General features: G+C 36.6%; 1 protein-coding gene across 6 annotated transcripts in view; it reads right to left on the bottom strand.

The window, feature by feature from the left end:
• Positions 1–21,908, bottom strand: part of KIF16B (kinesin family member 16B) — a 141,643-nt gene that overhangs the window by 64,356 nt on the left and 55,379 nt on the right. For all 6 annotated transcript variants that reach the window (XM_040612062.1, XM_040612061.1, XM_040612063.1 and 3 more), the window contains exons 13-17: positions 11,813–11,932; positions 11,186–11,237; positions 9,821–9,958; positions 5,491–5,573; positions 5,211–5,299 (exon numbers count right to left, since the gene is read on the bottom strand). In XM_040612062.1, coding sequence (XP_040467996.1) covers positions 5,211–5,299; positions 5,491–5,573; positions 9,821–9,958; positions 11,186–11,237; positions 11,813–11,932 — 482 coding nt within the window. The remainder of the gene's footprint in view (positions 1–5,210; positions 5,300–5,490; positions 5,574–9,820; positions 9,959–11,185; positions 11,238–11,812; positions 11,933–21,908) is intronic.

Raw genomic sequence — 21,908 nt, forward strand, 5'->3', positions numbered from 1 at the left:
GGAGGCAGGACAGGCAGTCAACGATTGCAGAAACCTTGTTTCTTTAAGAAGCTAGTTAAAAAAAAAAAAAAAGAGAAGTCACAGCATCACCAAAAAAATTCACTGGCTACAACAAATCACTGCCAGTTTTACAAAGCACAAAATGCAAGACTGATGTTGTCTGGTTTAATATCTCTGTAATAAAAATCTTTTTTCACATAACCTCTACTCCCTTTCTTAATATAAGCACTACTGTGAATGGCAAAAAAAAAAAAAAAAAAGCAAAGCAGCTTGAAATTAAAAAGAAACAAACATACAGATATTGAAGACTAGAATCTATTCTTTCTTCTTTTGTAGCTCTACCACAAAGGAACTTAATCTGATCAGTGTTGAATTAAATAGACACCATTTTTTCTAGAAAACCTGGCATATCTAGTGATAAGACTACTGTAGATAAGCTGCTGAGAAAGGAAGTCAGTTCTACTAGCACAGTACTACAATAGCTTCATTTACACAGCGCAAAAAGTGCAATCTGGTACCACATCTGTTAGGAAAGACTGAGTACTGGCAGGACTACAGAGATGTTACAATGCCACTCAGTTGCCCAATTTATGAGATTATTTTAAAAAAACCTACAAAACAAAAAACCCCATGCTAAATCCATGGCAAGACCAAGGTTTCTCATGAGTGGTTTTAGAGTTACAGTATAATGTAGCCTACAGAAGGTCCACAAATGAATTCTTTGGCATAAATCTATGTGCAAAATTCTATTTTATCCAAAGGTTATTATCTGAAGCAGTGTTGCATGACACCAGATTAAAGACAAAGACTGGGAACAAGCAGAACAAAGAATTTTGCATGTTAAGCCGAAATTTTATGCAACTATCTCCACATATGGGAAATCAACAGCTATACAACATATACAAAAGACACACACAAAGACCACCCATCTGAAAACACAATTAAAGATAACATTGATTTTCACAGGGGAAAGATACAGATAGAGTAAGCAAGATCCATCATTTATCTGCTTTCACAAGAACTAAATGTAATACCCCACAGGCATTTCTGCCATTGATTGCTCATGATGCTAGATCTTACAATCTGTTTACTGCAACCTACAGAAACTGCAAATTTAGCCACTATTTTTTATGTTATTAATACTGAAACTGGAAGAAAAGGTGGTTTTGAAAGTGTTAAATGAACAATAGACAGAATACCAGTCTGTTACAGAGGTCACACAAAAAAAGCCAGAGGGACAGCTACTGAATCTAGTTCTACACCGCTGCTGGGCAGTATACCACTATGTTATGAGAAAATGATACTACCATCTATTGTAATAAAGGGTCATACCAAAAGATCACATCCTACATTGGTCATGCCAAAACTTTAAAAAAAAAAAACAATTTCAAACCAAATCTAGTGCAGGACATCGTTTTCCATCAGCACTTTTCCAGGAAGTAAGACCCTCACCCCCAGCTAACTCCTTGGATACAATTACCCTGCCTTTGATATTCAATAAATCTGATCTCTGGGTGTTTTACCCAGGCTGAACAGTCACCACTCAGAATAACCACTGCAACAGTGTACTTGTTAAACAGCACTCCTAGTTGAAAGTACAGACCCCAAGGATTCTACAAGCCATCTAACTCTTTATGAAGATGATGCCACTGGCTTTGAATTACTACTAAGGCCCAAATGCCTGGGGTCTGCTTTATTCAAAACATATTATTTTTTTAACTTGCATTTATTCCAACCACGTGTTCCTTAAAGTACCACTTTCTGCAGAATTATCTCTTTGGGACAAGCTCATCACATGAGCACAAACCCCCAGTGCTGTTACAAAAGAGGGGATGGAAAGAAAACAGTGTTAAATTCAACACAAATAAATTTAAAATCATCATGGAACACCAGCCTAAGATGAAAGGCTGCTGTTGTCAAATTTCTGTCCAGAAAGATGCATCAATTATGGAAGACACCTTCTTCTACTGATTTGTAAAACCAAGGCTCAGTTAAACTGCCATGCAAACTTCTTCAGAGCCCACCTTCTCTTTGCAGCAGTCACAAATGCATTAAAACGAGCCATATCTGAGGTTTGGGGTTTTATTTGTTTCTTTTATAAATTGCTGATCTGTTAATCCAACACCCACCTGTGCACTGCATGGGCAGTGTGTATTGTTAGGTATGGCATCTATTGTTTTAAACATAGTTAAAGCATCTAAAGATAGAGGTAAGAGTTACAACTATCAATACCCAACCATTGGGCCCAGTACTGTTTAGTATCTTCTTCAATGACGCAGACAGTGGGATCAGGTGCACCCTCAGCGAGTCTGCAGACGACACCAAGCCCAACCAGTGGTGGGGTTGACACACCTGAGGGACCAGATGCCATCTAGAGCGACCTGGACAAGCTCGAGAAGAGGCCCTGTGTGATGAACCTCCTGAGGTTCAACGAGGCCAAGTGCAGGGTCCTTCACCTGGGTCGGGGCAGCCCCCAGTGTCCATGCAGGCTGGGGTGGAGGGATTGAGAGCGGCCCGGCGGAGGGTACTGGTGCATGAAAAGCTGGACATGACCCAGCAACGTTCCCTCACAGCCCAGAAAGGCAGCCATGTCCCGGGCCGCATCAAAAGCAGCGTGGCCGGCAGGTCGGGGGAGGACATTCTCCCCTTCTCCTCCGCTCTGGTGAGACTCCGCCTGGAGCGTTGGCCCCAGCTCTGGAGCCTGAAGCCCAGGGAAGACACGGACCCGTTGCAGTGGGTCCAGAGGAGGGCCACAAAGATGATCAGGGGGCTGCAGCACCTCTCCTCTGAAGACAGGCTGCGAGGGTTGGGGTTATCGAGCCTGGAGAAGAGAAGGCTCCGGGGAGACCTTATTGCAGCCTTCCAGCACCTAAAGGGGTCTTGTAAGGAAGATGGGGACAAACTTTTAAGCAAGGCCTGTTGCGATAGGATGAGGGGCAATGGCTTTAAAGTGAAAGAGGGCAGATTCAGACTAGATACAAAGCAAAAAGCTTTTACAATGCGGATGGTGAAACACAGGCACAGGTTGCCCAGAGAGGTGGTAGATGTCCCATCCCTGGAAACATTCAAGGTCAGGTTGGACGGGGCTCTGAGCAACCTGATGTCGCTGAAGATGCCCCCGCTTGTTGCAGGCAGGTTAGACTAGATGACCTTCAAAGTAACTATGGAACAACCTCAGACAGGTTTTGTTGTTCAAAAACAAGGGAAAGTCATCCAGACCTGCATTCCTTTTGTAGTATGATCCTCAAGCATAATCTGTTTTTGTGTTTACAAATTAAGCAGGACAAAATATCTATTCCTCCAAGCCAGTTCAAAGATTAATTGAATGCAGACTAGCAGGAGAATATCAATAATTAACCCTCTGCTCATAGTTTATAGTCTAATAAAACACAGGCATGAACTGTTCAGGAATATGGAAAGTATTTCTCCTAATCATATCCTCAATTTCAACAGCAACAGTGCTCTCAATCACACCCAAAAAAGAAAAACAAAAGTTACAAGAAGTGTTAGATGGGAAAAATGATAACATTTCTAAAAACTGCTGCGTACAAGAGAATTATATTATTCACACTGTTCCATTTCCAGGAAAGCAAGGCAAGATGTTTGAAGCACTGATAAGAAAAAAGAAGCTATATTCCACAAAACATATCAGGGAAAAAGAAGAATTTGCTGCAATCTACTCCATCAGAGACATTCAAAGTAACTCTCCAGACCTCTTCTCTTTTTTTTCTTTTTAAATAAGGGTTGTGGGAAAAATCTTCCCTGTAAGACACGATGTGGCATTACGTGAAGACAGTATGAACTCCTTGGGCAGGGAAATAATTTTTAAGCCCACCTTCAACTGGGCCTTGCCTACGCCATTATGTTTTGCTGCAAATTTGAAAGACCCAAAGCGTGGCAATGCTGAAACAACCTGTCCTACTCCATGCTGACTGCAAAGTCAAGGGCAGTACTGTGCAGCACAATGGCATTATTCATACCAGTATTGTAACAGAGTACCATTATGAGTCAGAGAAAAGCCCATGGTAGCTGATTAATAACCAGAGGTAAAAAAGCAACAGCCAAGAACTTTCCCTCGCCCACAGGAAATATAATACTAGCAACTGTCACTAGAAGTTTCTAGATTGAACTACTTGAAAAGCTAAAGAAATAGAAAAAAATACATATACTTTTTTGATCTGCTTTTTCATCTGTCTGAAAAAATGCTGTGATTTATCAGCAACTACCTTACTGCCTTGAGATATCCATATGTAGTTCAGTAGCAAAAAAGAATCAGTCACATTTGAAGCAGTGTTACTACATATACTCATTATATTAAGACATTGTTTAACTTGAAGTTATTATTACCTGTCCAATCTTCCTAAATTCTAATGAATAAAGAGCACTCCACAGTAAAATTTGGAAATAAAGCTGCACTATCCAAGCCTATAATTCAATTTACAGCAAATTTTTCAAAAGTGCATAGGTGGTTAAAGTGCCTCATCTCACACTCAATTCAAAACACAGGCACTAGCTATTGGAAAAAACAAACATTAGAACCAAACACCATCAATTCTCTAACTCACTTTAAGAACACTGGTAAAAACATTACAAGCAGCTTCTCCACAACAAGCAGCCTATGTCATTGTAACTGTATAATAAAACTGTTTTCTACATCCCAACTTGGCCACCTACTAGGAGGTATATAGGTGAGAACATAAGACATCAATTTCCCAGCCTTTTTATGCTCGTATTGGTGTTATATGAACTCAAGAAATCTTGATATTCAGTTTACAATGCATTTTCTCAGGAAAAATAGTTAACTTGTAATTCTGAAGAAAGTACGAACATAAAATTTGTCATGTCATTATTGCACTGAACTGCCTTGATTATAATGCAAACATTGCCTCCTGGACTCCAGGTACCACAACTCTGAGTTATCAGTGTGGCTGTTTGCTGGTACAGTTATACTTCTTGCATTTGAGCAGAAAAATGCCAGGTAAAAGCAAGTTTTAAGCAGAATGGAAAGCTCCTCAGTGTCTTTTCACCCCGCTTTCTAGCATGGACCAGTTCAAATATTTCGGAAAAGGTCTGGCTTCATTCAGAAGCCTGTTATTTAACAAGCATAATCTGAGAACAAAATATTTTCTATTACTGCCATCTGGAATATTCAAAGCACTAAAATGAGGAATGGCTGGAATTTTAACAACCGCATTTTAGAACATACTCACCCTGGATTATAAAGCATAACTGCTGACAGGTTCTCACAAGATTTTGAAAGATCTGTCATAGACAAGCTGAAGGAAGACAGCAGTCCACTCTAACAACAGACCATAAAATAAATGTATTAGAAAAACACTGATGTGCTTACAAACTTTGTTTCACTTGATGAAATATTAACTAAAGTATGTGAAGCAAATTAAAAAAAAGTATTCTACCACATCAAGGTATGTCTATATTAGCAAGCAAAGTGAAAAGGTTTAAATTTACCAAACACTGATTTAATCTCACCTTTCTTTTCTCCCTTAGCTTAGCAGCTTCTTTGGGGTGGTTAAAGCGAAACATATTGGTTCTTCCAAGTAATATAACAGCACCTGATGAGAAAAACAAACACCATTCACTGACAACATCCCGTACCTGAAAATGCCATGTAATTTTTCACATGTAAGCAAAGACTTCCATCAACCAAGAACAAAATGAAAATGTATTTTGACAATTCCAAATGTAGAACAATGCATAGTCACAGCTACATTAACTGATGTATATAATTTATTCCTTCCTACTTTAACAAAAAAAAAAAACCCACAGACCCAACACACACACAAATGTCAATCACGTTCCTGCAGTTCAGCTGAAGAATAAATACAGGTAGAGGAAGCCGTGGATGCAGCTGCCCCAATTTGATCTATACTTCAATAGTGCTACTTTGGAAGCCAGCAGTAGGTACCAGGTACAATGGGAGCATCCATAAACTTAACTAAGAACAAACCTGTCCATCCACTACTGATCGCAGTCAGGTTTGAATCCACCTACACTGAAAGCTCCCAACCATCATAATTTGTACTCTCAATTACCTTTTTCTTCTATATGTGGAACAACACAGAAGTTTATCGTTACTCAAAATGGGATTATTAGATTTTTATACCAAATAGCTATTTTCTGAGGGAAGAATCTTGAATAATTCATACTGCTCAATGTACATCCATTATTGTATTTAATCAGTTAAAAGTACAGGTCACAAATAATGAGACTATGGGAAATTCTTATATTTTAAAGACAATTACACCAAGATAAATACTCTCCTACTAAGAAGTATATTGCCAGTGATGTCTCACTACTGTCACAACATGGAATTATTCCAAGTTCACCACCACCGAATCAAGCATTTTTCTTTTTAAAAAGAAAAAGGACTCCATGACACTCAAAGCGTGAAAAAACTGCACTTGAGACTGCTAACTACAAATTCTTACCATCTGAGAATGAAATGCTGTCCTTAATAAGGAATGCTCCTCTTAAAATTAGCTTAATTAGGATTATCAACCCAAATAAGGTCATCTAGTCTTGGCAAATAAACAGCAAAAAGCACTATAGTCACCACATCTCTTCTTGCTGTCTACACAACACCTCAATTCTGGACCATATGAACAGTTTACCTCAGTCTAACCATAAAAAGTCTTACCTTTCATAAAGCTCTACACAGGTTTGTATTGCAAAGTCCTTTTGATACCACCTCTAATTTATATGATAGCTTTTCCTTTAAGAAGTGCACTGGGCATACTTTTTAAGTAAGCATATTAAAAGGGATCACTGATGGTCATGACTGCTGTAGCAAAAGAGCTAAAACTGGTTTTAGTTTACCACCGCTTGATACGCTCACAGTTGTACCATTTATCTGTTCCACTCTGACTGACTGCTTGGAGGGGGATTTTGTAATAGTGAGGATTTCTATGACATTCCTTCAGTTCCTTCCAAATGAAAATAATTAAACAGTTTTGATCACTTTACTAGGTGGAAGCAAATTAAATAAATTAATAAAAAAAAAACCCAGAACGAATGCAGTTATAGATATGTGCCCCTAACTTCATGAATTTAAAAGAAAACAGGAGAGGCTTAACAGCAAGCCCATGACAGTCAAACCCAGATGAGTGATCATATGAGCAACTCTCAAGTTTCTCTTTTAGTACTTCTCTGAATCCTATGATAATGTTTTGTATTATTCTATTATTAAGGAAAAACTCTACTATCTTAACTCCCACCTGACAGAACTTATATAAGCATCAACACCAAACCCTCTTTAGGAAAAAGAAGTCTGAACAAAACCGCGCAGTCAAATATTTCCTAAGTAGCAGGTTCAATTATCTGCTGTTTATCATTATAATTATACAAAGCTTTCCATCAGAATGCAAGTGTGCAAAGTGCACCATGAATGTCATCATGCAAACATAACTGGATTTGCTATGGGGTTTGCCTCCATTTCTTTATTATAAGCAACAATTCTTATTCTCCTTAAATGCTAAATGGAAAAAAAAAAAAGGGGGGGGGGGGGGGGGGGGGGCGGCGAGCGAGAGGTTGCCAAACACACTGGTAAGTCTTTATCATTTCTGGAGCTCTGATCTCACAATTTAACTGGTTGACTAGAAAACATGAATGACCAGAGAGCACAAAATGAAAAAAACAAACCACCCATGGAAAAAACAAAAAACATATATATATGTGTGCGTGTACATGTATGTAAGAAGAATGCCTGTTAGATGTCATCAAGCATATTTGACCTACAGAGAACACTATTTTAGAACTATGCACACAAATGTATCTATAATTAAGGTCTTACCAACTCCTAAAAGTCACTTTTTCTTTTTTAAAAGGTTTGAGGTTTTTTTGATTAACAAACTATAAAAAACAAGCAGTGGGAGGTTACGTTAAGCTCAGAAGGGCTGGTAGTTTGGCCTAAAAAGCTGAAAACTTGGTTCAACATGAGCATATATTTAAGGTAAAGGGCAAACTCTAATTGTGAATATTAGTTCAGGTAGCTCTAAAAATTCTTCTATATGTTCTTAAGGATAAAAAAATATTGTAGTACGTTACATTTACATAAAAAGGCTGTGTTAGCCAGAATTCACAAGTGCTGGCAGTAATCTGTAGAAGGAAGTGGCAATTAATTGCTATGGCTGTTGGGTGGGTTTTTTTAACTCTATGACAGTATAAAAACTTAACACATTTTCAAATGAACAGTTATTAATGATGAACGGAAACATTTAAATATATCAGCAGTTAATCAGCGTTACCTAAAGCGGATATTTAAGGAGGCTGGCACTTCATGCTGTGAGACTAAATGCTAACACAGCTAGGATACACGGATTGTGCACAAGTCATTAAACTAGTTATTTCATTAATTTTGCCTACCTAATATCATAGCTGCCACCTCTCTCTCAGACTCAGTCTAGTTACAGTCTGCAGGTCAGCTTATGCAGCTGTTCTTCACAATTTAGTAACTCTAAGCAACCCTTTCCCCTTCTTTTGAGTTGCAAATTTTTTTAGACAGAAATCTGGGAGGGAAGCGTGTTTCCACTCTTCACAGTATAAAAATTGAGTTGTTCTGTGTGCCAGGAAGAGGAAAATAGCATCCAAACTCCTACTTTCTTCTGAGTCACACCAAACCTCTACTGCCTTTGAAATGCAGTTACAATAAAGTAAAAATGAGTCATTGCAACTCAGTTCTTGCTGTTTACAGTGCTATTTGCCTATAATGTCAATGTTTCTATTGCTAACAATTTTTCAATGGGATTTACTCAAACATAAGACAAAGGGGGCTGGCCTTCCTCCCCCCCCCCCCCCAGTATCTGTAAAAGGAACAAGAACATACACATCCCATTCTGGATTAAGAAATAGACGCTTTACAAAACCAGCACCCCCTCTCTATACCAAAACTCCTTACTTTCTGAAAGCAGACTACTGAAGCTCTTGTTTGAGTTCAGAAAAGATGCAAGTCTTTTCTAGTTCAACACAGCATTCCTCCTTTGTTAGAATAAGCTTATTCTGAAAGCTTCTGTCCAGAAATATAAAGTCAGATTGTTTTTCAGCAGCTGAGCCATGTCACAGCCTCACTCCTAAACAGGTCTTCAGCTCATTGCTAAATGGGAAGAAACTCTGGGTGCTCCTGGAAGATAAAACATGCCAAACCTCTGCTGCAGCACTCACCAGCTTACTTGTCAGCCAGTCCTTTCCAGGCCAACACAATAAACCTTTGTTCCCAGTTGTCCCGTCTGCTTTTTCATTTCCTGATTTTAAAGCTTTTATATTAAAATTAAAATTCTTTAAACTTCTTCCATAAGGATTAGCCTCCACAGTTTTGTCATTTCCCTACAGCTGCAGCGAACAGATACTCCAGCTGAATTTCCTGCTATAGACGAGGATTTGGCAACAGAGTGTTAAGTAGGACTGGCCTGAAGCTCAGACAGAGGGGCGGGGGTGTGTCTGACATTATTTTAGTCCTATAGAGACTAATATTCTTCTTCTGAATATTACAGCAACTCAAGCAATCTGGCATGGGGTTCACTTTCTGTATGAATGCTGAACGAAATCAAAGGGTAGCTATCAAATCATACTCAAGATTATGAAGTGGCTTAAGTTAGTAAAGAATTCTCTTTCACCACATGGCAATTCTTCGACAGAACAAAATCTCTGTGGCTCTCCTGATGGCTTTTGGTCTGTAGTTAAGGTGACACAGAATTAATTTTAATTAAACAATAACCCCTTTTATATACACACAGATTTTTTTCAGTGCTGTTGCCAGAAAGAAACAAAGATGCTGTATCAAAAATGACATTATGCTGGGTAATACCTTGGTTTAGGTGTGTGGCCTCTGTAATCTGAATCCCATTCACAGAACACTGCGCTCCATTCAGTGGTATTAGATTCACAGTACCGTTGAGATTTTCAAAGATGCAATGCTCACTTTCCAAATCAAGGCCATGAAGAACTAAACACAAAGAATTAAGATAACATAATTAGTCTCCTAACAACTAATAAGATTAGCGTGCGGATATTAATTTACTAAGGACATATCGCACTACATATCTGAGTATCTTTTCTTTTTATTATGGAAGTTTTCTTCCTTCCTTCATCACACCCCACATGCTTTAAATGTTGACCCTGTTTACTTTTTTATTGCATTGGAAAAAAGTGTGTTGGGTTGTTCTGGGGTTTTTTAGTGTAATGTTCTTTCCTCCTATGTTTTGGCACCTGATCAGAAAATGCTTCTTTCCTTCTGATAAAAAAAAACAACAAAACAACAGAAAAGCAAAATTCATATATTTGTAAATAAAATTTACATATTTGGAAATAATGAATGGTTCTCGACCTTAAAGCAACCATGCCTAAATCTGAAATGACAGGATAAAATATGCAATTGTAGACTAGCAAGGATGGCTGAAGTAAGGTTCTTATGTTCTAATAACATTCAGGCCTTTTATCAATCAGTTATGCTACTTTCTATTTCTTCTTCAACTAATGTTTGATTAACTCTACCTGTATTGTTTAATAACACAAAGCAATGGAAGTTCGCTAGTTTCATGGTATTTATATAGTAATTTTAATCCAGGTATCTTCTGACCCACAAAAATACATCAAATTAAGCTATTTGACTCTCAATCTCTACACTGAGAATGAAAGGATGCAGTTTATTTAATGAAACTGCCTTTAAGCAACATATGTGACAAGGCATTCCAGGTCTGGCAGTTAGCTGCTTTGATAAGAAGTGAATAAAAAAATCAGTAGAAGCAGCCTATATACTTTTTACCAACTTCCAGAACTGATTTTCTTCAACTCAATTCTAAAGTCCAAAGACTGCTTTAAGTATAACAATATAATAATACTGTCATTATACAAAGGTTAAGAGAATGACTGTGCAGTAATTGTGACAGTGCTGTATGAAAAAGGATGGTATTTTTACAGGATAAAATTTCAAGGGAAGCAAGAAATACATTAGCAACAAGTATATGAATAAATTTTAAGCCCACAAGCTATTCTAGAAGTCATGCTCTTTGAAGCAAATCCCATGTAATTCAGCTCTCAAATTTTATAAAAATTAAAATATGCAAGAACATACAGACAACTGAACAAGAGAAAGTTATGAAGCTTTGTTCACATATTGGGATGTTAGAAGGAAAAACAATCGAAGAACATAAAAAAATGCCAAATTCCATACCAATATCTTGTTCTGTCATAGCATCTTCTCTGCCAACATATGTTTGGCCCTCCTAATTAAGAGAGACACATGCATAATTTTCAGTTGAAATCTCCCTTCCTCCCCCACAAAGATGTAATTTATCCTTCCACTTTCTCAGAGTAACCTGAACAGGATAGATGTTTAAACTTACATGAAAAAAAAAATCAGGTAGCATTTTTTAAAATGCTTTCACAGTCACTGTTATATAATACTATTAGCAAATAGAATTTTCAACTGTCTTGTGTAGAACCACCTTTGCAGTTTTGAGGTAACCGATCCAGATTTGGATTTCAAGTCAAGCTTTACAGTAAGATGAATGACAAACCAATATGCATGGGTAACAATATTAAACAGACATCTCTGGTTAACCAGTTGACCCTCAGGATAAACCTAAAAAGTAAATTAATAGATGTTTTAATTGAATCAGTTGCAACCTCTTAAAAGCTTTCCTTACCACAGCAGAGAAACATAATGAGCTTTTCTTACTATAGTGGAGAAACGTAATGAGTACTATATTTAAATAGCAATTTAATACTACAATTTGCCAACTGAAAAAAAAAATAATCACAAGGCATATAAAGGCTATAGAAACACAGACGTATTTACCTTCAAGTGGTACAAGATGATACCAGTACTCAGAAGATCATCATCAATGCCAATTAGATGAGGCAGTTCAGAATCTAACACAACACCTATCCCTTCTTTCCTCAGAGCCAAGGTTTGTTCCTGTAAAGGAAACAAAAAAATTTAAAAAAATCTATTTAGAGTATGCAACAAATACCACTCTCCTTCTCTCTCTAAACTACTTCTAACGTTTTATCTTTGTAATAGCACCAAGAAAAAGCACCTTCCCCCCTACATTTTAAATGTGAATTTTGTATTTCCATCAAGCCTTCCAAGCCTGCTGTTCAGGAAGTCTGTGAAGGTGTTATTTGAAAGAAACTAGACAAACAGCTGAATTATACCAGATAAGGAAGATCAATCAAGAGCATAACAAAGCAATGCTGTCTAAAAGTAAGCTATGTACCACCTTGCATAATGTTAAAGAGAATTAAAACTCAGAATTCAGTACGGCTAAGGAATAGAAAACTGAACACTCTTTGGCAAACCTTTAAATAAACCGAACCTTGCACAATAAAAACCCCAGACGTGAAAATTCTGTAAGCCTAAGCAGTTTAAACATCATCCAATCTAAGGGAAGCACTGACAATAGTAAATAAACGTAAGAAATATTTGCGGCACAATTCAGTTCTTCAAAATTCCTTTGGGCCACATCGTACAGCCACTTGTACAGTGAGGTACCATTCACCAGGACTACAAGTGGAGATTTCAACCTCAACCTTGGATAAAATACCACGTGAAGTAGTACTGATCAGACTTTATGCAATAAATAAGAAATTAATTATAGCTTTGAAGTGAGTTTTAGTATTTATAATGTTTATTTTTCAAGTTGAAATAAAATCCAGTTGGCTTCTAGGCCTGGAAGATAACTGCAACAGAGATTGTGAATGCGTACACACATCGCCTTTCAAAATGAATGCGTTTTTCTATGTAAAACAGCTAAGCCTTTACAAGCCAAGGAAGACTGACAGCCCAGGAAGGAGAGGCAACAACAGCAAGTATCACTTCTGTGTATTATAAAGCACACACTTTTCTCCTGGTGCCAGTAAACACAGGGAATACGTTTCCTGACAGCAGCATGACAACTCCTTTTCCAAGTCATCAGTATGCCTTCTCCAGAGCCAACCAAGAAACTACATTGCTAGTAAGAAAAAACAACAGATAGGTTGTTATATGTATTTCACCAAGTACAGCAACCCACAAATCTGGAGGAAGAAAATAGATGTTACATCTCATTTCCCTGCACAGTGCAAAATGTCATCAATATTGATTCTGTTTAAAAAATCCTAAGTATGGATACACCTGGGCAAGACAAAATGACAACGCAACATACAAAAGTCACTCCAAAACAAAACTGGGAAATCCCATTCTGGTCATGGATGAATTAAAAAGTTCTCCAGCATTCAGGGATAAAGAAAGAAGCTGTGATTCATGTTGCCCTGCAGCTCTCTGACATTCAAACTGCACCCAGCTACTCCTTGATATTATATAACTGTCACCTAATAAAACCAAAAGATACAGTTTAAATCATTGTTCAAGCGAAAAAGTAATTCCAGTCAAAAATACCTATCACATGAAGTATTCATTGAGTATCATCTACTGTTATACATAATTTATAATGTTCCCATATGACGAGGTTGAAGACTTAAAACGCTGAGGACTGGTGGCCGTTTAAACAACCACTGGCACCGTCAGCCCAAAGAAACTGATAAAATATTAAGAGCTGAACAATTTTTCCCCAGCATAACAAATTATTTGCCAACATCCCTGACTGTGGAAAAAATAGACATCCCAGGAGGCAAAGAAACTGCCCCTGGGTGAGAAAAATCTATCACAAATAAAGAAAAAAAAAATGTTTCTTCATTTCCAGTCTCTTAGTGTTTAACACATTTTTACTATATTCAGAAATAAACTATGTATAATTGTGATTTCAACTAAATGTGTTGCTTATTTATTCAGATCTAAAATTAAAGGACACAAATTAATTGAGTTTCTAAACCCTTATTTTGTAAATTGCTACCATTCACAGGCAGAATGCATCCTGTTGATGGAAGCATTATAATAAATGCAGTGGGCAGTAGCTGTGATTAACTATAATATTTTTTTCTTTAATACTTGCTGTAAATTAGCTTTTATCTTCAGATACAATTTACTGCAAATCCTGAATCTTAATCAGGTATCTGTTAAACTTTAATGATTAATTTGGCTAAAAATTTAATTCCAGATTCAAAAGCTTCTGCAAGGATGTCTCCAAACACCAAACTGTGCCCTTTTGCCCAAAATCAAAGTCACAGAAACCTCATTCACCAGTAGATCTTTATTACTCTGTTCTCCTACAGTGAGAGAAAGAGAAGAAAAAGGCCAGAAAATAACAGCCAAATTGCCCTCTTTCACCCTCAACAGCATAGGAAGGATGTTTCTAAAGGAGTATGGACCTCTTCTGAGATAAATTGAAGGACTATAAGCTACTATAAGGCAGCAAAATTATTAGGTTTAATCCAATATTTGATTCACTTTCATTTGTGCAACACAATTTTAAGAAACAGTGAATCCATAAGTCAAATGAGAAAGAGCAGGAAAGGTCACTGTCCCTATTAAAAACATACTCATTCCGAAAATTTATGAAAACCTCAAGGCACAGTTTAAGAAAGCTGAACGTATCGCATGCATCTTAGCTTGAATTATCCTTGAACAGAAAAGTGAACGCATGTTCCCTTGGTATTTAAGATGCATTCACAAACTGTGGAAAATAAAGCAAGCCAAGTATTATCCACAAAGGAGCACTCCAGTTAATATAAATGGCTACCGTGTGAGGAGAAAAAAAAAAAAAAAGAAGAAAAAAAGGTTTTCTTCTTTAGGAGATGCTAGATCTCACCTAAAAATTAGAAACTCTGAAAATAATTCTGAGTCCACAAAAAAACACTTCTTTGAGTCAAAGTTAATATAAGGGGATGATGCTCTATATTTAAATGATAGTCCCTCTGAATTCAGCTCTGACTCAGCAGTCAGAAATATCCTGATGTTATAAATTCATCAACACTTCTGTGAGAGATACAAAAGCTATTGTGAAACCTCAACCCTTCTGTACTGATGTATTAAGTTTGCTCTATTAACTGATATGGTGGCATCTGCAAGCTCACAGCTAAGATATGTTCTGGTAGTTTAAGAACAAAATCTTTGTTTAAAGTACTTCTTTGAGCTGTAGAGTTAATCTTCACCATATATAACTGTCCATGATAAATAAGACCTCTAAGATACCTAGGATTGCTTTAAATGTATTTCTTAAAATGGAACCATGCAAAAATGGAACCACGCAAGTTTAAAAACAGCCAACGGGATATTGAATTAGAGTAAAAAAATAAAATAAGCCCAAAAGATATTTCTAACATTCCTTGACCAATCTACTAGTAGACTGAAACATATGCTGCTTCTGGCCCGGCACATACTAAAAGAGTACATGTAATTCATATGCTGACCTTTCAATGAATAGAAACTCTTCGAGAAGTTTAAATTGTGTTACACTTTTCAATGCAAAAACCCCCTCAATTCCTTTATTTAAATATTGAACAGTTAGCTGCTGGCACACAATCCTGAGAATATACTGTGCAGATACTTTCAGTAAAACATGACAATTTACTTAACCAGCATAATGTTCAGATGTCTACATTTAAATAATGCACAAAAGCATGTAATATCAAATTAAAGAAATTATGGGTAAAAATGTGCAATGGCAGAAGTCTTTGCATTAATATTTAACCAGATTATACTAGAGCAGATTCTTATGCTAACAGGTACTTCGGGTGTATATGCTTTCATTGAAAATACATTATTATACCCTGAGTTCACAAAAATGTCTGAAGATACTCAGTGGCCTGGCACTAACATTAAGCCCTCTATAAAATATATAGATGTAAACTGCACACAAGGAAAATTCCTAATTCTTAATTTGTTTTCCTCCAATTATGTACTCAGTACACTTTGCATTCCCTTTAAATCACTGGAAACAAATGTTTCATACCTACAGAAGAAAAATATTCCATACTGCTCAGAATTCAAAGGCATCTGAAAAACATTTATTTCCAAATCCAGAAGATACATGGCATTAAAGAGGCCATGCAAACAGAAAGAATAAGAAATATGGATCAAGCAGCTTTAGCTGGTCACTCCATATTCAAGGTGTGTTAAAACCCAGGACTTCAATTCACTGAAGTCAGAAATTTATATATTCTCCATCCCACAACAGTAAAAGATTAGGTGACTTAAAAGTACAGTTTCATTGCAGAGGTTTTGGATAAATCCAGCAAGCTGAGGGTTGTACTTCTGCATTATTAAAAAAAAAAAAAAAAAAAAAAAAAAAGATATGCCTATACCAGGCGCATGTGTGCGCTAAGAGGACTATGCTGCTTGCATTTCCAGAGTTAGCCCTTTCAGAAAAATACCAAGTAAGGCATAACTGCAGCACAGAACCGTGATGAACGTGTACCAGACCTGAGCAGGGACTTCTCAGACATGCAGTGCTCGCTTGCTGTTTCTCATACAAGGGAGTAGAAAAGTTATTCAGCAGGAGTTCACAAGAATAAAGCAACCTCTTGTCAAACTGAAGGACACTGCAGGCAATAATTTATCAAATTATCAATAATTTACATAAAGACAAGAAATGAACTACAGAAATGGTGAGAAAAGGAAAGGAGGTACTTGTGGACAAATGCACAGGGTACCCAGCACATGTGGTTCCATAACCCCAAGAACCACAGACACTGAAATCATGGGAAGTGTTCTGGGGAAGGACTGCTATCCACTTGCCCTATTTTATATTCGAAAAACCCAGTACGGTTGAATAAACCCAACTTCACATACAGGAGCATTTAATCTGAGCCAATATAGTTTTTCTTTGACAGCACAAAGGACGAGAATGTTTGAAGTTTGATTTAAAACCAGATTTCCTACTGTCTTAATGTATATTATCAGAAAATATACCTTAGAAATTCGTGTTATCAATCCAAATCCTCAGCCTCTTTTGACTCCGGCTGATTTTTTAATTTAAAAAATTCTTACAGCAAGGTGGTCTATAGATACTACGCATAAAGATAAACATAAGAAAACATTTTTTGTACACATTTACTGCTTTTTTGATATGATGAATTGTCTTGACACCCTAAATTATCCAATAATCAGAACAAAATATTATCTTATTATTGTATGCATCACCTGTGCATTCCACTGAAATCTAATTTATCTTTAGAGTTACAAAATTTTCCACATAACGTCATTGAGATATGTGATGCTTTTATTATTCCTATACCAACCTCCATATAGTGGTACATTTACACATTTATCTATGTTAATCCAACACTTGTGTGAAGTATGAAAGCTTTCAGTGCAAATGAAAAAAATATTGTTTATCATCATGTTTCCCCCCCTTCTTTTTCTTTTTAAACAGAGGAATATTTTGCCTACTTAGGCAAGACAGACAATCCTCCAGCATGCAATTCCCTTCCTACGTAAGCTTTAAAAATGTTGTTTGCTAGTATATTAAATTCCATATGGCACTGGTAAATAATAACTATCCTATGTTATTATGAAAGTGATCTCCTATGTTACCACATGCAACTCTCAAATACCACAATAAATCATTTCATACATTACACTCAGGCTCTCATCCGTTACGTAACCTTAAACTGTTTTCAGATATTTGGTCTGAGCTTACCAACAGTCAGTTCATACTCATGTATTTTGCATCACTATTGACATTCAGGTGAAAAAATTGTTTTCCTTCTCCAAAATTTACTCACTGATATAGCTCCCGACAGCAGGATATAACTATCCTTCAGGGAAACGCCTCTCTAACTTTGGTCTTGGACTTCAACTTGCACGCAATTCCACAAGACTTAACGCAATTGCTAAAGCCTCAAGTGTGATGCAAAACCCGCAAAGTGTTTCTATTGCATGTTCTTTGAGCAAATGCTTGCATTGTTCCCACGTTAAAAGTCTACATATGAGCCCTGACAACAACCAGAGTCTTGTAAACTCAACTATGCAACAAGATCACTACCCTTGTACAAAACAGCTGTGGACCATGGCCCAGTTCCATCCCTACATTATTTCTTTTCCTTTCTAAATACAAACTTTCCAACTGCTATTTTTCCACTCAAAGCTTATTCCCATTATTTGGTGGTACTGTCCTAATGTTTGGAGATGTTTTCAATGGGTTAAAAATAGCAGGATTCAAGAGGAATACACTGCAGACAGACTTTTGTTTCTATTTACAGAAATTATCTGAATAATTCTAGAGATGATTCTTCAGAAATAGAAGTGCTACATAAACAGATGTACTACTTCTGAATTTTCAACCGCATTGCACGCTAATTATTATATTTATAAAGAACACATGACCAACGATTGAAGTTGCACTTGCAATATTAAGAGGCAAGCATACTCAAAATTCAGTAAACTCACCAGTAAGCCCTACAAAACACAAGGAGGCTTACTTGTTCAGTTCTGTAATTTATAGCAAAATTTCAGGAGTTTCACCTCTGTTTAAAACACCAGTAATGCTTCTCCTACATGGGGGGAAAGAACTGAAAGTGATCTCCTATGTTACCACATGCAACTCTCAAATACCACAATAAATCATTTCATACATTACACTCAGGCTCTCATCCGTTACGTAACCTTAAACTGTTTTCAGATATTTGGTCTGAGCTTACCAACAGTCAGTTCATACTCATGTATTTTGCATCACTATTGACATTCAGGTGAAAAAATTGTTTTCCTTCTCCAAAATTTACTCACTGATATAGCTACCGACAGCAGTCGTACCCACTCTCCTTACTGTGGTTATACCAGGCCAAACTCGAGGCGTCTCCTTCCATACGACCAGGCTCGCCATACCATGGTGTTTAACGTGTCCTCTCTCAAAGTCACCTTCCTTGGCCTTGATGACTTATGTGCCATGTTCCCAGTGTATATGCAATTTTGCCAGCACCACATACAACAGAACCCCTATTTTTCACTCACTGCACAAGATGCATAACTGTTCCTTCCAGGAGTTATTTGTCTTTCATGTGGGCATACTATCTCACGACAGTAAAGTCTCATGCCATCCTCCTCCTCTTCCGTAGCGTATTAAGTTCTTATTAGTCCTGATGGTTTTGCACTGCAAACTATTTTCCATCAATCACTCTTCTATTATTCTAACCCTTAGTCATCCCATCCTCTGTGAGATGCTCTGCTAGACAAATAACATCTCCCAGCTTCAATATCAACAAACTTCACCAGTTTTCACACCTAAAGAAATCATTAAACACAATAAAGCCCAAAAATGAGCTCCAACATCACCAAAATAAAAAAAAAAAACACCCAACAAAAATAACCCACCACACTACTACCAACTTCCCACCCCTCCCAGTACCATCACTTGCATCACATTCTCTATATAAACATTTTTATTTCACTTAAATTCTAATTTCCCTGCTGCCTAAATAAGGAAATAGTTTCCTATGTGTCCCAGGGTCAAATGCTTTACCAACATCCCCAGACATGAGAACCAGTACTACAGGTGTTTCTAGCAGGGATCACTGATAGAACCAGATCCAGCATATACTGAGCACACAGACCAGGACGAGCTAGCTCTAGAAACAATCACAGGCTATAGACAACATTAAAAATGTTAATTAAATAGGAAATAACTATTTAATAACAGATTTACAGGAAAGAAGGAAGTTATGATTGTTCCATTTTTTCAAAGACATGTAGCAGAAATAAATATAAAAGAAAAGCTTTCCTTAAGTCTCCTCCCTAGTCCAGCAAATATAAGCCATTCAGGAGACGATATTAGTCAAATTTTGAGTCCCTCCATAATCTGCTTCAGCATCAACATAGGTCAGAGTAACAGTTCTGAATTTAACATTTGCATTTAGCTTTAAATGTTTACTTCCACCAGGTAGTATTTTAGCAGACTATTTTTCTTTCATTTAATTTTAATAACGGAGTTTATAATTACTTTTCTGGTAACTGACGAAGGTATAATCACTTTTTTCCCCACAAATAATGTGCTAGGTTTTGCTGGGTCAGTGACAGCAAATATGAGTTGTCACTTCCATCAAGTTTTTAATGCAAATTAAGGGACTATTAAAAGGTCAGAAATTGCAAAAAATATATTCCCTTTGATCTCGAGGCAAACATTTGAGGATGCTACAAAAAGACAGAATAAAGTGCCCTTTAAAAACTATCAGTTTGATTTTATGTACTCAAAGCATAAAATAATTGGTGCTTTAAGCTGGCACAAATGGCATTAACAACTGGCTCTATGTCATGCAGTGACTAGGATTGTTGATACTCTTCTTTTTTAAAGCTGTTAAACTCAGTTGGGAAAACTAAACTTTTCTCAGCAGCTACACACATCTTCCCTTAATTCAAATTTCACTGAAATAAACCCTATCTAAAACCAAACTCAAATTCTATCATTAACAGTATACAAGATATGTATATCTATGTATAAATATAAATAAAAGCTGTATACATCTGCATAATATACTGTCAATTGACTTGAATTCTCTAAATTGCAGCATTTACAGTACAATGATTGAAAGCCAGGAGAAGAGACACAGGAAATGCCCATGCCCTTTAATTACACATAATGAAACTACAGTTTTTTTCGCAATTTTAACTATGAAATAAAAACAAACATGTCAGTGTAATTTGCAATAGCCCAACATAGTAATTTAACTGCTTTTAAAAACAACATAAGGGGATGCCAAATGCTTAAACTACAATCATAAGAGAAGGACCTCAATTTTAATTAGAAACAATAATGAATTACATGTATAGATGTCAAACAAGATCAAAGCACCCATTAAAAAAGAAAACAAAGAAAACAAAACAAAGAATAACTCAAAGAGGATAAACACACATAAAACAAGGGGAAAGAGAAAACGCAAAGAGTATAATTCCCAAAATATAGTCACAAGAAACAGGTACTAGTTGTATCAAAAGGAAGTGTCCTTTAAAAATTAAATAAAAACAGCCTATACCAAGAAACTTACAACCTGGCATCAGTCCCTAAAACCAAGCCCAAGAGGAATAAAATATAAAATAAATAAAAAAAGAATACCTAAATCATATTTCATAGCCAAGACAGACATTCCAAATATTGACTGAAGGGTAAAATTCCCATCACATTTTTGACAAATTAAACTACAACTGAACAGGGAAAAAAAACAGAAGGGAAGACCCTCTTGCACTGTATGCAGTCTAGACTATAGTATATTATGGCATTCCTGGCAGGTTGTAGTTTTGCCAGATTTGAGTATTTTTAGCATTTAAGGCGCAATGTAGCCAATGAGAGTAAATTAGCACAGCTTCACCAACTACTAACAGAAGATAATGCTGCCTTTAAAGATACAAGCCTGCTGTGTCTTTAGGAAGAAAATGCAAAGCAATCTACCCAAACCTCAAAAAGCAACCACCAACCTTTGCATTTTGCTGATTGATCTGAACCCTATCTTGGCATCTATCATGTTTTTTGTATTCTCAGAAGAACCTCCAGGGGACTACTGTTTGCCAGCTAATACAAAATAATAAAGAAGAAAGCCATGTTCACCGAAGGAGGTATGACATTTGTTATATTTACCTACTGTAAAAAGCGAGTCATGTTTTTCTTCTTCAGTAGCAAAGCTTTACATTACTTATATAACCTTACTGAGATTTGAAAACATTAGTGCATAAATGTTATGTATCATGGCAGCCTTGCCTCTCACCTGAATTCTCAGTGACTTCTGACATGTACTACTGCATCGCAAAATTATACATTTAGTTGAGGTAATTCATCCCACTATGTAAATGAACTCAAAAGAACAATGTGCTGACATGGAGTACAATGACTTAAAATGACTGGCAAGTAAATATCACCAACTACAACAGATGGAGGGCAAAACCACTCTTTCAATCCTAAAGCCACTGAGGCAGCATAAACACAAAGTTGAGTATTTTCAGAAGTTAAATAAGACCTCATAATGGGTCATATTAACGATTTAAATAAAAAGCAGGCTAAGTATTTGAAATATTCATTTAAATACATCAT

Source organism: Falco naumanni, chromosome 12 (assembly GCF_017639655.2).
Source record: "Falco naumanni isolate bFalNau1 chromosome 12, bFalNau1.pat, whole genome shotgun sequence".
Lineage (NCBI taxonomy): Eukaryota > Metazoa > Chordata > Aves > Falconiformes > Falconidae > Falco > Falco naumanni.